Source organism: Sphaerodactylus townsendi, linkage group LG05, assembly GCF_021028975.2.
Source record: "Sphaerodactylus townsendi isolate TG3544 linkage group LG05, MPM_Stown_v2.3, whole genome shotgun sequence".
Lineage (NCBI taxonomy): Eukaryota > Metazoa > Chordata > Lepidosauria > Squamata > Sphaerodactylidae > Sphaerodactylus > Sphaerodactylus townsendi.
In genome coordinates, this window is record NC_059429.1 from 115,994,489 (window position 1) to 116,013,709 (window position 19,221).

Genomic DNA, 19,221 nt, shown 5'->3' on the forward strand with positions numbered 1-19,221 from the left:
CCACTTACTGTAACATACAGCTAGAACTGTATGGCGTAGGCATGGCATAGGAGGTTAAGAGCTCTTGTATCTAATCTGGAGGAACCGGGTTTGATTCCCAGCTCTGCCACCTGAGATGTGGAGGCTTATCTGGGGAATTCAGATTAGCCTGTACACTCCCACACATGCCAGCTGGGTGACCTTGGGCTAGTCACAGCTTCTTGGAGCTCTCTCAGCCCCACCTACCTCACAGGGTGTTTGTTGTGAGGGGAGAAGGGAAAGGAGTTTGTAAGCCCCTTTGAGTCTCCTTACAGGAAAGAAAGGGGGGATATAAATCCAACTCTTCTTCTCCTTCTCCTTCTCCACATTTGTGCCATCATAAGCATGCCTTGAATGAGGCATGAAAACTTGAAAATTAGTTGCGAAACCTACTTTGTGGCACTTGTTGAACTGAGGATTGGCACCTTTTACTTGCTCAAAGTTTTTGTGCCTCACCAAGCACAAAACAGGCAAATTATATCAGGCTGTACCTGACATGGTGATACAATGATAGGAAAACCTGCATTTCTTTTTTTTCTGAGCAAAGGCAAGAGGCAAAAAAGGAGGGAAAAGGTGGCTGTTCTAATGGACAAATAATATACAAATAAGTTCTAATGGGCAAATAGTGTACAAATAAGCAATCAACAATTGAAATGTACATGCTGACATTCTGCATATGTAGCTAGTTCAGGCAGAGGAATGGAGATTGTGTTGAAATGCGGCCCTCCCTTTTCTTTGCTTTTTACACCCTTACTTATTAAGCTGCAAGTTTTTAAAAAGAACACACATGCCCTCTGGTCCCTTTATTGTGCAAACTTGATCATGCATCTTGCAGCTTATTAAAATTCACCACAAGTGTCCAGAAGGCCATAGATCTGCCAAGTATTGTGTTATGCTGGCTCATCTGTAGCCAAGCTAAGATAAACAACTTCTAAGAAGAGGCATTTCACTGTCAGAAGGACAGCAACTGCAACAATTCAGTATAGACTTAAGTATCTGTCTGTATAGACCAGTGATGGCGAACCTTTGGCACTCCAGATGTTATGGACTACAATTCCCATCAGCCCCTGCCTGCATGGCCAATTGGCCATGCTGGCAGAAACTGATAATGTAGTCTATAACATCTAGATATGAGACCCTCCTGCAAACATAGACTTTGGTATCTGTCTGCCTTCTGCTGATCACTGGTCTCTGTAAAAGTCCAACAAATACCTTTAAACCTAGTGATATTGATTTAGCAACGGCATAATTTATATACTTAATGTATTATTATTATTATAAACAGTTCTTATATTATCATGCCATATTATATATATATTTTCCACACATTGCTTTATTTTATAGCCCAAGGAGGCAATGATTCGTTGCAAATATGATATGGTGCAGAGTATACACAGCTTTCTGGTTAACTTTAAGTTGCACCAGTTCCAGAAATTCTGCATAGTTTGATTATCAAGAATTTCAGTTACTTTGGGAATTGCCATTTATGGCTTTTCGAGTCTGATAAAACTCCACATTTCTTTTGGGGGGGCTTCGAAGATGGGGGAAGAGTTTGCTTCTCTTAAAAAAATGTAAATACTGGCTGGTTCTTTATTGCCCTCCCCTCCCCTCCCCGTTGATGCAAGAATGTGGTGTGCCAATTCAAGGTCATTTCTAAATGGAAGTCATTGGACAAAGAAGAAATATTTAAGTGTTGCCTAATCATTTAAAACAAGAGTTGGGTGAAACGCAGACCTCATTGCTGGCAAGCTAACTCCCGTCTGTCGTTTGCACAAGTCTCGTAATTTTCTGTCCTGATCTTCTGACATATAACTGGTATTGCCCGGATTGCACAAGAAGCAGGCAGATGAAAGGGTGCCACATTCAGTGCCCACGTACATACTGGTATAGGTAAAGTGAATAGAAGAATGGACAGGGACAGCTTAATCCAGAACAAGGTAATATTGATGCAAATCATTCCTGTCAGTTATTAATTAAAATGTTTCCTTCCCATCTTTCCCCAAGAACTCAGGAAAAGAACTGAAGTAATGGGAAGGAGATGTTCTAGCTCTGTGGTGGCGAACCTTTGGCACTCCAGATGTTATAGACTACAATTCCCATCAGCCTCTGCCAGCATGGTCAATAACATCTGTATGTTACAGTAAGTGGTCCCTTTTCCACAATTCTGCTATCTTTTTTGCTTTGGAATAGTTAGAAAATATGAAAGACTGCTTCCTTCATAACAAATGTGGACTGTTGGGCAAATCAAAGTCATTATGTTTTCTAGACTGCCCGAGCTGTTCTAACTCTTTCAAAAGACAGAGAGTTTTAGGACTTAATAAATTACCTGATACAGAGTTCCTGGGACTGTACCACTTCAGACTAAAAGTAGGGGAATGTATGTTTGAATGGTCTTCAATGTAAACAAAGCAACTCCCCAAAACCTCATCCATTTTCAGTTTGAGATGGTACAGCTTCAAGGATTCTGTGCTTGGGTTTTACTTAGACGTGTAGGCTGGTCCTCAGTTTCCATTTGTGTACTGGAGCAGGTGGCTGGAGGTGGGTAATGGTGAAATAATTACAACTAATGTGCAAGAGAGTCACCATATGCTGTGGTTCGTCCCTGCTATAAAGCTACAATAGAAAAAAAAACATCTCCAATCCTGTTATGAATTTTAAACATTCTAAAAAGCACCATAGATAAAGAATTAAGAAGTATCCCTGAGTCTCTGGGGCATGTTGCAGTTTTCCCTAGACACACCAAAGTTGTAAATCCCATTGGGTGGGATCCAACTTTTGCACTCAATTTGGCCCCAGTCTCTCCCTTATTGGATGCCCTATGCCAGTGGTGGCGAACCTTTGGCACTCCAGATGCTATGGACTACAATTCCCATCAGCCCCTACCAGCATGGCCAATTGTAGTCCATAACATCTGGAGTGCCAAAGGTTCGCCACCACGGCCCTATGCTATATGGCTTTTGAACAAGCAGATTACAAGATCTACGGTATAGTCTTTTTTTTGGTGGTCAAAGGATACCCACTGCTCCTCCCTTATTCACCTGGTCGGATCCAACCCATAGAGTTTCATGTCACTTCTTCAGCAAGTAAATGTACTTAGAATTGTAGCTTGATGCCCACATCTTCCATTGATGAAAACCTGGAAAAGTGCAGGGTTGCCCAGTCCCCTCAGCCACTGGTGGGGTATGGGAGGGGTAGAGTTGCCAACTCCAGGTTGGGAAATCCCTGGAGATTGGAGCCTGTGGAGGACAGGGACCTCAGTAGAGTGCAATACCATAGAGTCCGCAATCAAAAGCATCCATTTTCCCCAGGGGAACTGACCCCTGCGGTCTGGAGATGAGCTGTGATTTCAGGGGATCCTCAGGTTCAACCTGGGAGCTGGCATCCCTAGAAAAGTGGCATCTTTTAGAGTGATCTGACCTTGTGGTTTTTAACCACAAACTTCAAGACTCTACAAATATGCATGAGCACCTCAGTTCTCAGGGGTGGGCAAATCCCAGTGCAATTTTCATTATGTTTTAAAATCTTTGTCCTGTGGGAAACCTGTGGGAGAAACCTAAAAATAACCCTATTTTCAATGCCAACACTGTTTTTGAGAACAGGGTAGACCAGTGGTGGCGAACCTTTGGCACTCCAGATGTCCATGGACTACAATTCCCATCAGCCCCTACCAGCATGGCCAATTGTAGTCCATAACATCTGGGAGTGCCAAAGGTTCGCCACCACGGGGGTAGACGGTTGAGGGCCCAAAACTATAAATGCCAATTCCCATTGAGACTGATGAGAAGATATGAACAACTGTTAAAATCAGTGGCTGGGATCCTACAACCATGCTCTGCCACGCTGCACTACAGCTGCAGCACCAATCACTTCCTTTTGTGCTAACACTGCTGTTTGTGCAAGAGCTCATTGAAAACCATTGATCTTGTGCAGGCAGAAGTACTAAAGAGACCTGTGCTGGGACTGGAGCGAAGGCCAGACAGAATGTGGCCACAGGATCCAAGCCAATGATTCTGAATTTCGGCTGGATGAGGCCCTAAGTATACATCATTTTTTTTCAGAAGCATGAACTGCAGCTTCAGTGCATCATGAGAGCATGATCCAGAGATCAACTTTACACAAGCCATCAGGCACATGTTCTGCGATTTCCCCCTTCCTATCTGTAGAGCAGTTTCCCATTACAGTTGTGATGTTGTGCAGAGAGATGAGTTGCCGGGCTGTTTGGAAACCAGCAAAAGCCACGCTGCTTGCACAGTTCTGTCCCTTATGCAAACCTCATTACTGAGGAGTTTTGGTCAGGCGTTATTTTGCTACATGAGAACAACATGATCTTTGGTCAAAAGGAAGAGAGTTCCTTTTCTGATGTTTACAGTGCGAGGTGCTGCGTTGCTTAGACAAAGCTGTCAGTCCGATGCCAATGCATTGTTCCTGATGTTGAAATGGTGCCTTGGGATGGTCACTTAAGGAAGCAGGAGCTGGATGGGGCAGGAGAAAGGATCCAAGAGGTCAGGTACGGAAGCGTTCAGAAGAAGCCGTCTTGCAAATCTCATCATCTAAGTCTGACTTCTGGCAGGGAGTCCCGAAAACTCTTTCCTGATAATTTCGTTAACTGTGAAGGAGAAGAGGAGGGAGGAAAAGAAGGGTTACCCTGCAAGGGAAAAAAAAAGGACCCCCCCCCCAGCTAAGGGTGGCTCTTCTGTTAAAGTCACTTCACCCCCCCCCTCCCCGCAACACTCAGTACAGATGCAACATTGCACAACTCTCTAGCTAATTAGGTAAGGAAGAGAAGAGCACATTTTCCATCCAGCTTCTTCCCCTTTTGCAGGGACATATTTACTTCCATTGCAAATTTTGGAATTGCCTACCATTAGTGTCAGCATCCACACTAGCATTAAAAAAAATAAACAATAAGCAAAACAATATAAATAAATACAAGTTTTGAATCTGGTAACGCTTTATAGAAACCAACAATATTTCTATGGAACAATATTTCTATGGAACAAGCTCTCCAGAGACAAAACCTCCTTCATCAGATACTCTAAGGCAGCGATTTCCACCCAGGGTTCCGTGGTACCCTGGGGTGCCATGAGGATGCCCCAGGGGTACTGTGGCAATGCTACCGGCCCCACTCACTTTTGTGGTGTCTCCCGTCGGCACCAACAAGGATATAAAGCTGACCCAGGGGGCAGGGCCTGCCGCAAGGTCAGCAGCCACTTCCCACCCCACCCCCGTGCTTCCCTTCACCCTGGGAGAGGAAGGTGGGGGGGGGTGGCAAGCAGGGGAACTGGGAGGGGAAGGTGGGGGGAGGATGGCAGGGGTGCCGTGAGATATGAAGAGTGAGGTCAAGGGTACCGTGAGGTCGAAAAGGTTGGAAAACACTGCTCTAAGGTGCTACTGGACTCTATTCTGTGGCAGACCAACATGGCTACCAGCCTGAAACTGTAAATAAATACAATTGTCATATTCCAGCAAAGATGAAAAAGGAACTCTAATAAAGCCTGTAACCAAGTACACAGTAAGATCTCTTGCTGAACTTTGTTTAATCTATTGTTGAAGGCTTTCATGGCCGGAATCACTGGGTTGTTGTATGGTTTCCAGGCTGTATGGCCGTGTTCTAATAGCATTTTCTCCTGACGTTTCGCCTGCATCTGAAGAGGATCTGAAGATTCCAGTCACAGATTCAGGTGAAATATCAGGAGAAAATGCTACTAGAACACAGCCAGACAGCCTAGGAACCATACAACTCCCCATTTGTTTAATCTGTGCATTTAATTCCAGTTATTAATAAACAGGTTCCATTGGTCTGCAAACATTTTTTGCGTATCGTTTTTCTGCACTCTTACTTACTTAATGGCTGTTATTTTGTTCACATACATCATGTACCGTATCATTTGTGCACATCTTGGAGAGGTTCCCCTCCCCCTAAAAGGGAACTATTAAGATTTTTGCTGCTACTAACATTCATATTTACCTAATACTGATAGAGGTAAGATACCTATAAGAGCAAAACTTAGGGTTTTGTAGATCTTCTTTTCTTGGCATCTCACGTGTATATGCATTTATTTCATCTTAGAGTATTCCAGCATAAATGTAAGAAGGTGCTAGTCTGCACTGGTTTTTTCAGTAATCATAGTATCAAAAACAGTCTTGCAAACATACCGTATATACTCGCATATAAGTCGAATTTTTTAGCACATTTTTTTGTGCTGAAAAAGCTCCCCTCGACTTATACGTGAGTCAGGTGTACTTTAAAAAATATTTTAGGGTTTTATTTTGGCCGAGAGCAGTTTTAGAAGCTAGCGGCCGGTACCTAAAACTTCAGGGATTCTTCAAAGAGACTCTCCCTGATGAGGTATTACCACCCATGTTTGGGGAGACTAATGGCCAGTAGATGGGGCTTTACATTTTGAGGGGTCCATAACTTTGGATCCCCTAGAGACCAAGCACTTCACCAAACCTGGGTGGTATCATCAGGAGGGTCTCCCTACAAAACCTATACTCTGAAATGTTGTTACTGCTAACATAAACATTCCTCCCTGACCAAAGAAATCCCAGTTTTGAAAGGATTTTTTAACTCTTGTGTTTTAGCTTGGTTGCTGGTTCGAGGCGCTAAGGTTCTTGTACTTTTTTAAAAGTTATTGTTGATACCATATTGTTCTTATTGACCCTCTTTTCCACTTTACAGAGCTAGTTTACTGTTTTTCTTTGAAATAAATATTCAAAAACATTTAACCTACTGATGCCTCAATTAATGTAATTTTATTGGTATCTATTTTTATTTCTGAGAGAGGTACCAGTAGCTGCTGCACTTTTATACCCTCGACTTATATGTGAGTCAACAAGGTTTTCCATTTTTTTGTGGTAAAATTAGGTGCCTTGACTTTTTTCGGTGGAACCATTATGCCGCAGTATATATACGGTACTTAGAAGCGAGTTTCAAAACTGTGCCAGTGCCAGTGCAGAATATAGCAATAAGCAGAATGAGCTCTGATACGGAAAGGGAAAGAATAATACTTGCAAGGGAGGAGAAGGGGAACATTGCCTCCATATTCCAGAACCTAAGAACCACACAGAACATTATTGTGTTTCCACTGACAGCATGAACAGATTTTGCACACTGCCGGTTCAATCAATATAGCCTTCAACTGACATTCTCCACTGTGTGTGCATGAGGACATGTGCGCCTATTTACATTGCCCAGGCATTGTCTCTGATCACTTCATTTTCTCTGATATCTATTGATAAATTTACTGAGTGCAAAATCCCTTAATCATGCAGTCAAGTTTGTGTGTCTTCATGGGAAATTGCCTTGTACTGGATCAAATTCTTGGTCTGCCAGGGTCAAAACTGTCTTTTCTCACTGGCAGCAGATCACTGGTGTCTCAGGTGTTCCATATCACCTGCATACCACCTGCATATGACTGGCAGCAGATCACTGGTGTCTCAGGTGTTCCATATCACCTGCATACCACCTGCATATGACTGGCAGCAGATCACTGGTGTCTCAGGTGTTCCATATCACCTGCAACCTGATCCTTTTAACTGGAGATTCCTGGGATTGAACCCCACAAGTAAATGCTTTACCCCTGAGCCACAGCCTCTCCATTCTCTATTAAGTTCATATTTGCATAAAAATGCCACGTCACAGACTACCACAATACAAATACCAAAACAAGAGTGCACATCTAACGACGACAGAAAAGAATCACCTAGTTTACGAACACCAAGTTCGACTAAACAAACAAGAATTTGTAGTATCTAAGAAACCAACCAAAAGACAGTCGCTTCCACAAAAGGGAATTCTTTGAAGACGGGTACACGGGTGACACCATTAAGACAGCATCCATGGGAGTGGCTGTGGGTGAAGACAGCCACTCAAATAACATATGCTCTTTTCTTTGAAATTAATGGATCATCACCTAAGTTCTGCAATTTTATCTACTTCTTGGAATCAGTGCAGTGAGACCGGCGTGAACGTTGCTGAAGAGAAAATTGTGACATTCCCTGTCAGGGCATTTCTGAAGCTTAAACCAGAGCCATGGGACACAATCAGAGAAGGAACCCCTTTCACATGCTTGGCTTAGCTCACAAAGTATGGTGCTCTCATAAGATCCAAAATGATGCTTATTTAACAAATCCTTAGATGTGTGTGACAATCATGTATCTTGTATGGAGAATTTACAAACAGCAATAGCATTTTGCAAAAGTCCACATCCCAAGCACTAAGTAGCACCAATCCATTTAACATCAAGAACAAAGGAATGGATATTTTGCAAAATCCACACTCAAAGCACATGTAATTCACGTCCATGTAACATCAGAGATGGGTTTTCCAGTAAATGCCTGTTTCATAGTGACCAGTCCACTTTGTCAGTAGAATTATTCACACTTGCCCATTATGCTTCTGGGGAACCAGTCTCTGAGTTTCATGTGCTTGAGTTTAGTGCGCTTTGAGTGTGAATTTTTGCACATGCCATTGTTGTTCTGATGTTATATGGATTAGGGTTACTAGTGCTTGGGAAGTAGACTTTTACACATGCTATTGTTTGTAATAATAACCTTTATACAAAGACACATGATGATTATTAAACATAAACATGTTTTGGAATTGCCAACTTTACCATACTTTGTAGCTGAGAATACCAGTAAGGTTCTTTGATTGTGTCTTGCTGATTCCAATAAACCATAGTAGGACACACTTGACTGCAGGGAAACAACTTCTATGAAACTGCCGGAGACAGATCAACACCCTGTGACTTCAATGGGAAGCAACTGTCTTGTTTATCCTAAACAAAGGATACCTTAGCAGCTTCCCATCTCGTCAGGGGATGATGACTTTTTCACTGCCAGTTCCCTTTCAAATGAAAGAGTGAAGCTATCCAAGGACAGCTAATTGGCAAAGCGTATGCTTAGCAGAGATGTCTTCCTGCGCCAAGAAGACCCTGAGATTGCGGATTGTGAGATTACACCCCTGATTAGTGTGTAAAAGGCAGATTGCAAAAACCCTAAGAAGAACCATGAATCCCTCTATGGGTCTCCCCCTGACTCATGAACGTGCTTAAATAAGAGCACATCTTATGCAAGCTGAGCCGACTGTATTGGTAGACTTCTGAGGAAGACAGCCAGTAGTTTGAAAGCTGGGACTAGAACCCCAGAGGGGATCCCCATCCAGTCATGAGATTCACTGGGTAAGCTTTAGCAAAATACTGTGTCTTGGCCTGACCTACCTAACAAGGTTGTTGTAAGGCTAAGGAGGGGGAGAACCAGGTATACCACCCTGAGCTTCTTGGAGAAAGGAGGGGATAAAAGCCTCAACCCCCCCCCCCCAATAATAAAACATAAAATCTGGTTGCCAGCATTCTTAGGTCTACAATCCTGTGGCCACTTAAAGCCTACTTGTACTTTACTAGCAAGGAACAAATCAATCCTAAGAAGAATTATAGTCTTCTGAGCCCGTTACATGGGTGTTAACTGCTTAGAACTGCATATCACATGTGCAGAAGATCTGAATGTACTTCTTTATATATGATTGGCGTTTTTGCTTACCTGAGGCCTCACATTACATTGGCGGTCAGCACTGCTCTTTTTTGGGAGTGCTGCAGTGTAAGAGAGCAACCAGCGGGAGGTGAAATTGGTCTAGCTTTGCAATCCTGCAGCTGAAAGCTGCAACTCTCTCTCTCTCAATTTTTTAAAAAGAAGGCTTCCTGTTTTCTCTACCCAGGAAACGAGAAGAGCAGATCTTCAATGGAAATTTTTCAGTCACTAAAAATAGCAGTTAGGTAAAAAGAGGTGGGCACGGGCTCTGAGGAGGGAGCGGAGGGTCATTTCCCTTCCGTAAACAAGTGGGCTAGAAGCTGGTGGCTGGCTTATTTATCCACACATTTGGTCATGCAGTGAAGCAGAGAAGGGAAAGGGTGGGGGGGAGGAAGGTCCTGCATTTCATTTTGTGAAAGCAACCGGTTTGGAGAAAGAACATTTATTCTGTGAGAAAGTATCTTGTGACAACCACCCCTCCCCAAAGAAATGAGAGTAGCATGTTAAATTGCAGCAAAGGAAATCCCTGTTGGATTGAAGAAGGAGGCAAGTGCTTCCAGGAATACGTAAGACACAAGAGAGGCTCTTGTAGGGATGTCAACCTCCAGGTGGGACCTGGGGACCCCCCAGAATGACAGGTCATCTCCAGACCACAGGGATCAGTTCCCCTGGAGAAAAGGGATGCTTTGGAAGGTGGACTCTATGGCATGGTACCAAACTGGTGTCCTTGTCCTCACCAGTGTAGTGGTTAAGAGCCAGGTCAGCATGGCATAGTGGTTAGAACAGGAGGTCTGCTTCCCTACTGCTACACATGAAGCCTGCGGGGTGACCTCGGGCTAGCCACAGTACACTGAGAACTCTCTCAGCCCCACCTGCCTCACAGGGATGCCTATTGTGGGGAGAAGAAGGGAAGGGGTTGCAAGCCACTCTGGGACTCTTTATGGTTGAGAAAAACAGGTATAAATACAAACTCTTCTTCTCCAGGCTCCATTCCCAAAGCTCCAAGAGTTTCCCTGTTTGGATTTGCCAAATCTACCCCACCATCCCTTGCCAGTGGCTAAAGCAGGGGTAGGGAACCTGCGGCTCTCCAGATGTTCAGGAACTACAATTCCCATCAGCCTCTGTCAGCATGGCCAATTGGCCATGCTGGTGAAGCTGATGAGGAGTATGGATTCCTGAGCCTCGGCTCCTGAGATTCCTAAGGGACCTGGCAGCTAAAATCCCCTAAGGAAGTTAGATCCCATTTGTTTCAGTGGTACACAGACACAAGTGGATTGTAGGTAATAGGTTCTTATTCATAGGAGATGCATATAAAAAGGCCTAGTTCTCAGTCAGCCTATTTTTGGGCTTCACTGTTTAAGCTTGCAGGTAAGGTTGCCCCCTCTGAGTTCAGAAATTGGACCCTGGGAGGGTTGGCTTGAGGGAGGGGAGGGACCTCAGTTGGGTATTTCTGCCATACCTTCCAAAGCAGCCATTTTTTTCCAGGAGAAGTAGAATGAATGAATGAATGAATGAATGGATGGATGGATGGATGGATGGATGGATGGATGGATGGATGGATGGATGGATGAATGAATGAAATTTGTAGTGTGGAGATCAGTAGGGATTCTGGGGTATCTCCAGTCCCCACCTGGAGGCTGGCAACCCTACTTGCAGGTTTAGTTTTCCAGCCCCCAGGTGGTTCATTTTGGGTAGGTGCACCTGAAGTCAGTAATCACCAAAAATCTGCACCTAGTGGCTTAATTAGTTGAATAGCAGCCTGTATCTCACAACTTCTTTCAATAAAAGTCAATAAACTCAATAAAACATGATGCGATATTTGACTAAATATGACTCCAGTATAGAAAATGGTCACACAAGACTCAAACTCATGTAATCTTGTATTCCGCAATAAGGTCCCTGGCCAGTCAACCTGCAGGTGATTACAAACCTTCAGGTGGTCCCTGAGGATCTTCCAAAATTAAAACTGATCTCTAGATTCCAATAATCAGTTCCCCTAGAGCAGTGGTTCTCAACCTTCCTAATGCCACGATCTTTAATACAGTTCCTCATGTTGTGGTGGTCCCCAACCCTAACATTTATCCATTTTACAGATGGAGAACACTGATGCAGAGAGTCTTAGGCGACCCCTGTGAAAGAGTCGTTTGATCCTCAAAGTGGTCGTGACCCGCAGGTTGAGAACCGCTGCCCTAAAGGAAACGGTTGCTTTGGAGGGTGGATTCGATGGCATTATACCTTGGTGAGATCTCCTCTTGCTGAGGTCTCATTCTCTCTAGGTTTCACCTACTGATATCCAATCTCAATCACTGAGATAATGTGCTCCCACCAATAGATTTAGTGTAGGGTCCCCAGCTGAGCTGGGAAATTCTTGGAGATTTTGGGTGAAACTTGGGGATGGCAGAATGCAACCTCAGCAGGTTTATAATGCCACACAGTCCATCCTCCAAAGTTGCCATTTTCTCCAGGGGAAATTGACCTATGCCATCTGGATTTATTGTAATTCTTGGAGATCCCCGGGTCCATCTAGATGGGTAGTCATGTAAGAACATCAGTGTATCAGTGCTGCAGTTGTGGGATCTCATTTATAGGATGTTCATGACTCCCCATTTTTTCTGGCAGTCTGTTGATTGAAGTGTTCTTTTTATTGGGGTTTTTACTGGTTGTGCATTAAAATGTCTTTTTTTTTGGTTTTACTTAAATGTTGGTTTCACTGATGGTTTTACCTCTGGTTTTCTGAAGATGTTACAGAATTAAGATGTTTCTTGTGCAAAGGTATATCTAGGATGGGGAAACCAGGGCATGTGAACTGGACACTACTTGAAGGGGGTGCCCTTGGCCCTCCCTGTTAAGAACTCCCCTGCCCTCATCCAGCTTAAACTTCAGGCTACGCAGGGATTTGGATGGTGGTGCGCACAGTTTAACACCAGATCCGGCCAGGCTGCAGGGGAGGGAGGGAGGGAGGTAGAGAGGGGGGTCTTTTTAGTGCTTGCCTTATCAGGGATCTGCAACCTGCGGCTCTCCAAATGTTCATGGACTACAATTCCCATCAGCCCCTGACAGCATGGCTGATGGGATTTGTACTCCAAGAACATCTGGAGAGCCGCAGGTTGCAGACCCCTGTCTTAGATGCTGTTTTGCATAGCTATACCCCTGTTCTTGGGTGCCGGTTGTGAAGAGGTTTAAGTGCAGTTATAATTTGTGTCTAAATTTCTTAGAAGTTTTTCAAGGATCCATTTATGGACAGAAGGACAGGACAGAAACCATTTCAATAAACTATTTCAATAAGACACACCTGCACATAGAAATTTAAATCAGAGATAAAAAGCCTCTACACTGAACCTTCCTTTGATATGAATGGGGATGAGGGTCCCATCTCTGCACAATTCTTTGACATTTGGTGTGTGTGTGTGTGTGTGTGTGTGTGCGCGTGCGTGCGTGCGTGCGTGTGTGCTGGGAACAGCGAGGAGAGTGATTCTCCAGGGGCACTGATCTCGGTAGTTTAGTGGAGATCAGTTCTAATTTTGGGAGATCTCCAGGTCCCTTCTGGATGTTGGCAACCCTAACAGAGATTCTAGTTCTGTAAGATGTATATTTGTGTATGTAGAAACTTCAGATCGAGAGCACTATGCTTCTGGCTGGAAAATAATATCTGGTATAAATGCAAGACAATGACTATGCTAAAATGATGGTAAATAGCTCTTTCCCTTGAAAATATGAATGCCTCTGACACCAGCCATCTGTCCATCAAGCAAAGCAGTGCACAGCATATCTTAACAGTACTAGCCTAAGCAAGTTCACTAGGAAGGAAGCCAGGCCCCTTAAGTCACTGGGATTTACTTGCTAGTAAATGTGGTTAGGATTGCAGCCTGCAGCTGCCTCCGTCTGTATAAGAACAGAATGCTGAAAGACAGAATTGGTGGAAATTGCTGCCCCCTTTTCTACAAATGGAAATGCCCTGCTGTCAAACACACTGCAATGTTGGATATACCTCAAAGTCTGTACTACTGTTCAGCTGGTAAAAAGGCAGATGATCAATCAAAACAAAAGCTTTGAATGGATCGACATCCCTAAATATAACTCTCCTTTCTGCTGTGTTGGAGTGGGCAGTGAAGCTGCCCAGACCTGACACAAATCATTCATATTCTTCTATCATTGTGTCTAGGGAAATTTTCAGTCTAATTTGTACTGTTTGCAATAACTACTTGAGTTGAAAGGGAATTTTGTAAGTATGAGGAAGGGCGTGTGTGTGTGTGTGTGTGTGTAAAGATACTGCTTTTAAACCTCTTCTGCCGCCATGCATTTGGAACCCCTTCTGGTATCACACGAAAGGGTAAACAAAATGCTCTCTATCCACTTTTTCCAACACGCTTGTCTTTTGATGGTTGTGCTGCAGATATCTAGAGCTTGATTATGACTCATTCTGTCTTTGCAGTGGATGGGAGGGGGAGATAGTGGTAGAGAGTCCAAACATTCCTGAGCCCTGAATACAGTGCTTTGATTCTTGTAAATATCTAGTAAAAAGTAGCCTCTTTTAGCCAAATGGCTAGGAAGACATCCAAAAAGATTAAGATAATCAGAGGTTTATATAAAAGGGAGTGCTGTATACATTGCAATATACTGTGGGAGCCATTAACTGTTGACAGGGTGTGGTCATAAGAGCAGCCTTTATCGAAGAGTCGAGGCACACAGGGACAACCCAACTAGTGCATGTTGTCCTGTAGTTTAAACTAATCCTCACCTTGCTCTTAAATAGTTTGGGTGTATGCTCAGATATGTGCCAAACTAGCACGTTAGCCCATTTCCAGTGATCAACAATCCATCCCATTTTCAATACTTGGGCAACAGAACTGTAAATCTGGCTAGAATTTCCAATATGGCATCGACTGTACCATTTTGGCACACAACAAACTGGATACAGACAGGAACAAAGACAGTTCTGCACATACAACAGAGCTTTCCCACCCTGCTACAGCCATTTGTGTCCTGGAAAAGCTGTTTCTGAGAGGTGGGGAATCCTGTGAAGTAGCATGGGGAATGTGACATGGGCTTTGGGGTCAGGGGAGGAAGCAAGGAAAATGTAGACCTCAACCACAGTGAACTGAAGAACTTTGCACATGGGTAGAGGCTCCTCAATGTGGCTGAGCTGCACTCATCTCTCACCAATTCAGTTATGTGAACTGGTTTTTATAAAAGACATCATTTAAGTCTGTAGATTAATTTGACCCCTTTCCAGTGTGCTAGAGATAAGATTGAAAGGCCATATAGGCATGTTGCCTTCCTGTTATCTACACTAAATTTGATAAAAACAGAAAGATATGGCTGTGTTAGTTTTTTAAAAAATATTAAGAAAATCCAGCTGGATTTCAGTAGCATACAATGGACTAGTCAACGGACTTATGGTGACCACAGCAAGGGGCTTTGAAGGCAAGTGAGGTGGTTTGCCATTGCCTTTCTCTGCAGTCTTCTTCCATGGTCTAACATTTGAGTATGCACACTGCTTCGCCTCCAGGACTCCAGAACCTCATGCTGCTTTCCCTCCCACATTAAATATTATTTTATCTTAATTTTTTTCTTAAATGGGATCTTCCTTAAAAGATGCTTATGTTTCTCCTAGGCTCCTTCCGCACATGCAGAATTATGCACTTGCAAACTGCTTTCAATGCTCTTTGAAGCTGTGCGGAATAGCAAAATCCACATGCAAACAGTTCTGAAAGTGGTTTGAAAATGCATCATTCTGCGTGTGCGGAAGGGGCCCTAGCTTATGTTCGAAGCTAAATACATTTTGCTTTTCAAGTGAAATTAGCAAAAGCAACTTTTATCTTCCACAATGATGATGAGATTGGGAGATCTTTAATTTCAAAGTGATTTTGGCTCTTCTGTGTTCCTGTAATGAGGAGAATGCCTCATTTCTGAAAACCAAACTGATTAACCCCGTGATAGGAGACTTTCCTTCCAACTGAAAGCAGCATTTTTCTTTATTACAGTGCTTTTCTCAACAGTGAAACAAGCTATGTTAACAAGGCTTCTATGTAAGTGCAATTAAATTTAATGTTAATTCCCTACATAAACGCCCACCAATAGTATTAACAGCTGGGTGTAGAAATGCAGATTCAACCAGGCTCAAAATGTAAAGGGCATTCATCAGCTCTGTTCCATTATTCTCATCTTTTCTGATCAGTTTCAAGAACAGAATCCATAGCGCACACAGATTTGAGTCCAGTAGCACCGGAGAGACCAAGATTTTGGGAGTCTGAGCTTCTGAGAGTCAAAGCTCCATTCATCAGGTAATGGTGCAAATAAAAAAAAAGAAGAGGTGGTATTACATAGTGGACATTGTTCATGATGTTCATCCCTCCTCAAACTATTTTAATGAAAAATGTACTTTAGAAGTTTCAAAGTTAATCCATCATTTAGGATTCCAGAAGTATACGGACCCCTGCCCCATACTTTCCTGCTCCCTCCAAACCCCAGATTTCCAAATAGTACACACTAAGGGCAGTGGTGGGATTCAAATAATTTAACAACCATTTCCGGTGGTGGGATTCAAATAATTTAACAACTGGTTGTTTACAAGCACCATTTTAACAACCGGTTCTGCCGAAGTGGTGCGAACTTGCCAGAGGCGTAGCGCCAAGGGGGCGGGTGGGGTTTGTGCGCGCGACGCACCGGGCGGGCGCCCCTGCAGAGGTGTTCTGGAGTGTTCTGGGGGTGGGATGGGGACTTGGAGGGGCGCACGGTTTTATTTACACTGTAATCCACCCTGTGTTCCGCAAGGCAGAAAGATGGCTAATGTTTTTTAAAAATAAATAAAATAAAACATTTGTGATTGAACTTCCGGGGAAGCCTGGAAGTGATGTCAATCTTCTCTAGGAATCATCCAGAACTCTATGGTATGAGTTCTCAGCAGTTTTCTAGACAGTTTTCAGCAATTTGGCTGCTGGACAGCAGGAGGTTTTTTTGTTTCTTCTCCTCCCAGTGGACTGAGCAGTGGCAGGATGAAGAACTTGGTTTGGGGAAAACCCTACCCCCATTGGCTAGGAATACCACCTCCAGGTTGGAACAATATATGGAAATTTTGGGAGTGAAGCCTGAGGAAGACGGACTTTGGGGGATGGAGGGACTTCCGTGAGGTATAAAGCCACACAGTCCACCTTCCAAAGTGGCCATTTTCTTCAGGTGAGCTGATCTTTGTCACCTGGAGATCAGCTGTAATAGCAGGAGTTCTCCTGCCATACCTGGAGGTTAGCAACCTTACCATTAGGGGCTTGGCAGTTCTAATCCCACCCAAGAGGACATATGGATTGAAAAAAATATTTAACTGTAAGGGTTGAAGACTTAACCAAACAAAAACATCTTATACATGGGAACTTCTTGTATATTAATTGAAAATGCTGGTTGTGTGTACGCCTGCCCCACCCCCTCCCTCCAAAATATGACTGACTGTGACCTGGCTCTAAAGTACAAAGGTAGTATCCAAGGAGGCCCTACAATAAGGCTGTAAAGTGGAACTATCACCCATCCTCAAAGATTTTTTCTTGCCATGATACAAAAAAAGTTGGACATCATCAGTATGGAGTTACAGCAGCTGGATCCTAGTCCTTGGCAAGAGAACACAAGACTAATCTCCTTTATAAGCAGCATACTCTTCTCTGAATTATGCTGCAAATAAACTCTGAATATTCACTGCTCCTTCCAAGCACAGAATTCTCACAGAAATCAATAGGATACAAAAATGAGATCTGCACATGCATCCGAGAACTACGTGCAGAGAAGAGGGGTGGGAGGAGGCAAATACCGTTTTCATTCTTGCAGCAGGCAAAATGCACATGGAAAGTTATCAAGCAAAGTTTAGGTCATCATAGTAGCTGAATGGATACTGGAAACTTGCAGCGATTTCAAACACAACATGCTTTCACAAGCGCACTCACCAAACGTTAAGAGATGTCTACAAACGAACCTTTCAAACAAACAAAAACCAAAACGACATTTTACAGTAAACTAACTAGGTCACACACAAGTAAAGAATATCTGCAGCTAGACGAAAGTCAGGAAAATATCAATTACCTTCGCTTGTGATTGCTCGGATCAAAAAAGCACAGTCATTCAGTTTCATATAATGTTTTGTAGCCAGCTAAGGTGTGTGTCTATCAGCTCTGAAAAAGATTTGCAAAACCATTTTTGAGAAAGGAATGTAACCTTTGACCATATCTTAAGGTCAAATGTTACAGTGTTTGGCTGTTCATTTCACAAGAAATACTAAGACATGAATTACTTCCCGACTAACCTTCAAGCATTCACAAACATTGCTTATGACAACAGGGAATACATATATATTTTTTCTAAAATGCATGGAGTAATTTTATTCCAGGCACTTCCAGGATGCAAATTCCACAGCACTATATTACTATCGGGATTTATTCGGGAATGAGCAGAAAGAAGGTCCTTCACTTAGCTGTTTTCTCTAATAAGCTGGGAAAAATGATATACTTAAAAAAGAGATCGGTGGTGCAATCCATAAGTGTGTACATTCAAAAGTCCTGCTGAATTGAACAGGATTTGCTCCTTAGTGTGTTTAGGATTACAGAATTATTTGATCTGAAGCTAAAGAATTACTAAGCAACTGCCCTCACATCGCTCCAGCTGTATTTCATCTCATCTCAGTACACCCAGAGGGTCAACTAAAGCTGACATTGCACAAAACCCATAGGATCTTGAAGACTAGGTAAAGGTAGTTCCCTCTGCCAGCACCAGCTCATTACTGATCCATGGCATGATGTCACATCACAACATTTACTAGGTAGATTATGGCCTGTTATTGATTTACTGGATTTTTAACCCACCATTCCTACAAGATGCATAGTTCCCCCCACTCACTATGTTCTCTCAAAAACCCTACAAGGCATCCTGATCTCAGTCCTGTACTTCTTCCCACATTCCTTCTAACATTTACCATTTCAACAGGGATTTCAAAGACATGGCCGATCTGTCCCACAGTCCAGTCCTAAACATGTGTTCTCAGATATGAACCCCACTGATCTCTTGCTTCAAAGCAGGTCTGCTAATGACTGCTTTGAAAATCCAAAAGGCTCAAGTCAACAAAGGCAGCCACTACCTTTCGATTGCAAGAGCAAGGACATTTGGGAGGTCATTCATTCATAGGCTGGCTGGCATATAACACACATCAAGTGGAACTACGACAGAATGCACCAGTCAAATCTAGTTCCATTCACGTCACGTCTGAATTATTCTAAGCATGCGTTTCCACAACTGGCAGGGGTGTGGAATGCAGTATAAATGATATCAGGGCATGAAACAACTTGAATTAGACATCTGGGTGAGGGGGCTGACACAGGTCTGCCATTTTTGAGTCCTTTATAACAGGGAGCTATGTCCTCTTTTTTAAAAAAAATATGGAAAATGCTCATGATTAACAAAACAAACTGAGGTGGTTTTCACATGAACGTTTTATTCTGCCTTTGGCTCCAAACTGGAGAATCCCCCCACACCTTTTTGAGCATTCACTCAACGTCATCTTCTAATTACCCACCTGCCTGGTTTTCTCCTGCTTTGCTTTGCTTTTCTCCAAACCTGATTTCCTACCACATTTTTTTAAAGGATGCAGTCCAAGTGCATTTGCACGCCAGTCTTAATGGGAAGATGCACATTTTTGAA

The 19,221-nt window shown here is 43.2% G+C and overlaps 1 protein-coding gene across 1 annotated transcript in view; it reads right to left on the minus strand.

Annotated features, from left to right (window-relative positions):
* Window positions 1-3,829: 3,829 nt before the first annotated feature.
* The window catches only part of NFATC2 (nuclear factor of activated T cells 2), a 154,960-nt gene continuing 139,568 nt past the window's right edge, over window positions 3,830-19,221 (minus strand). Inside the window, exon 10 of the mRNA XM_048497427.1 lies at window positions 3,830-4,624. Coding sequence (XP_048353384.1) covers window positions 4,569-4,624 — 56 coding nt within the window. The 3' untranslated portion in view covers window positions 3,830-4,568. The remainder of the gene's footprint in view (window positions 4,625-19,221) is intronic.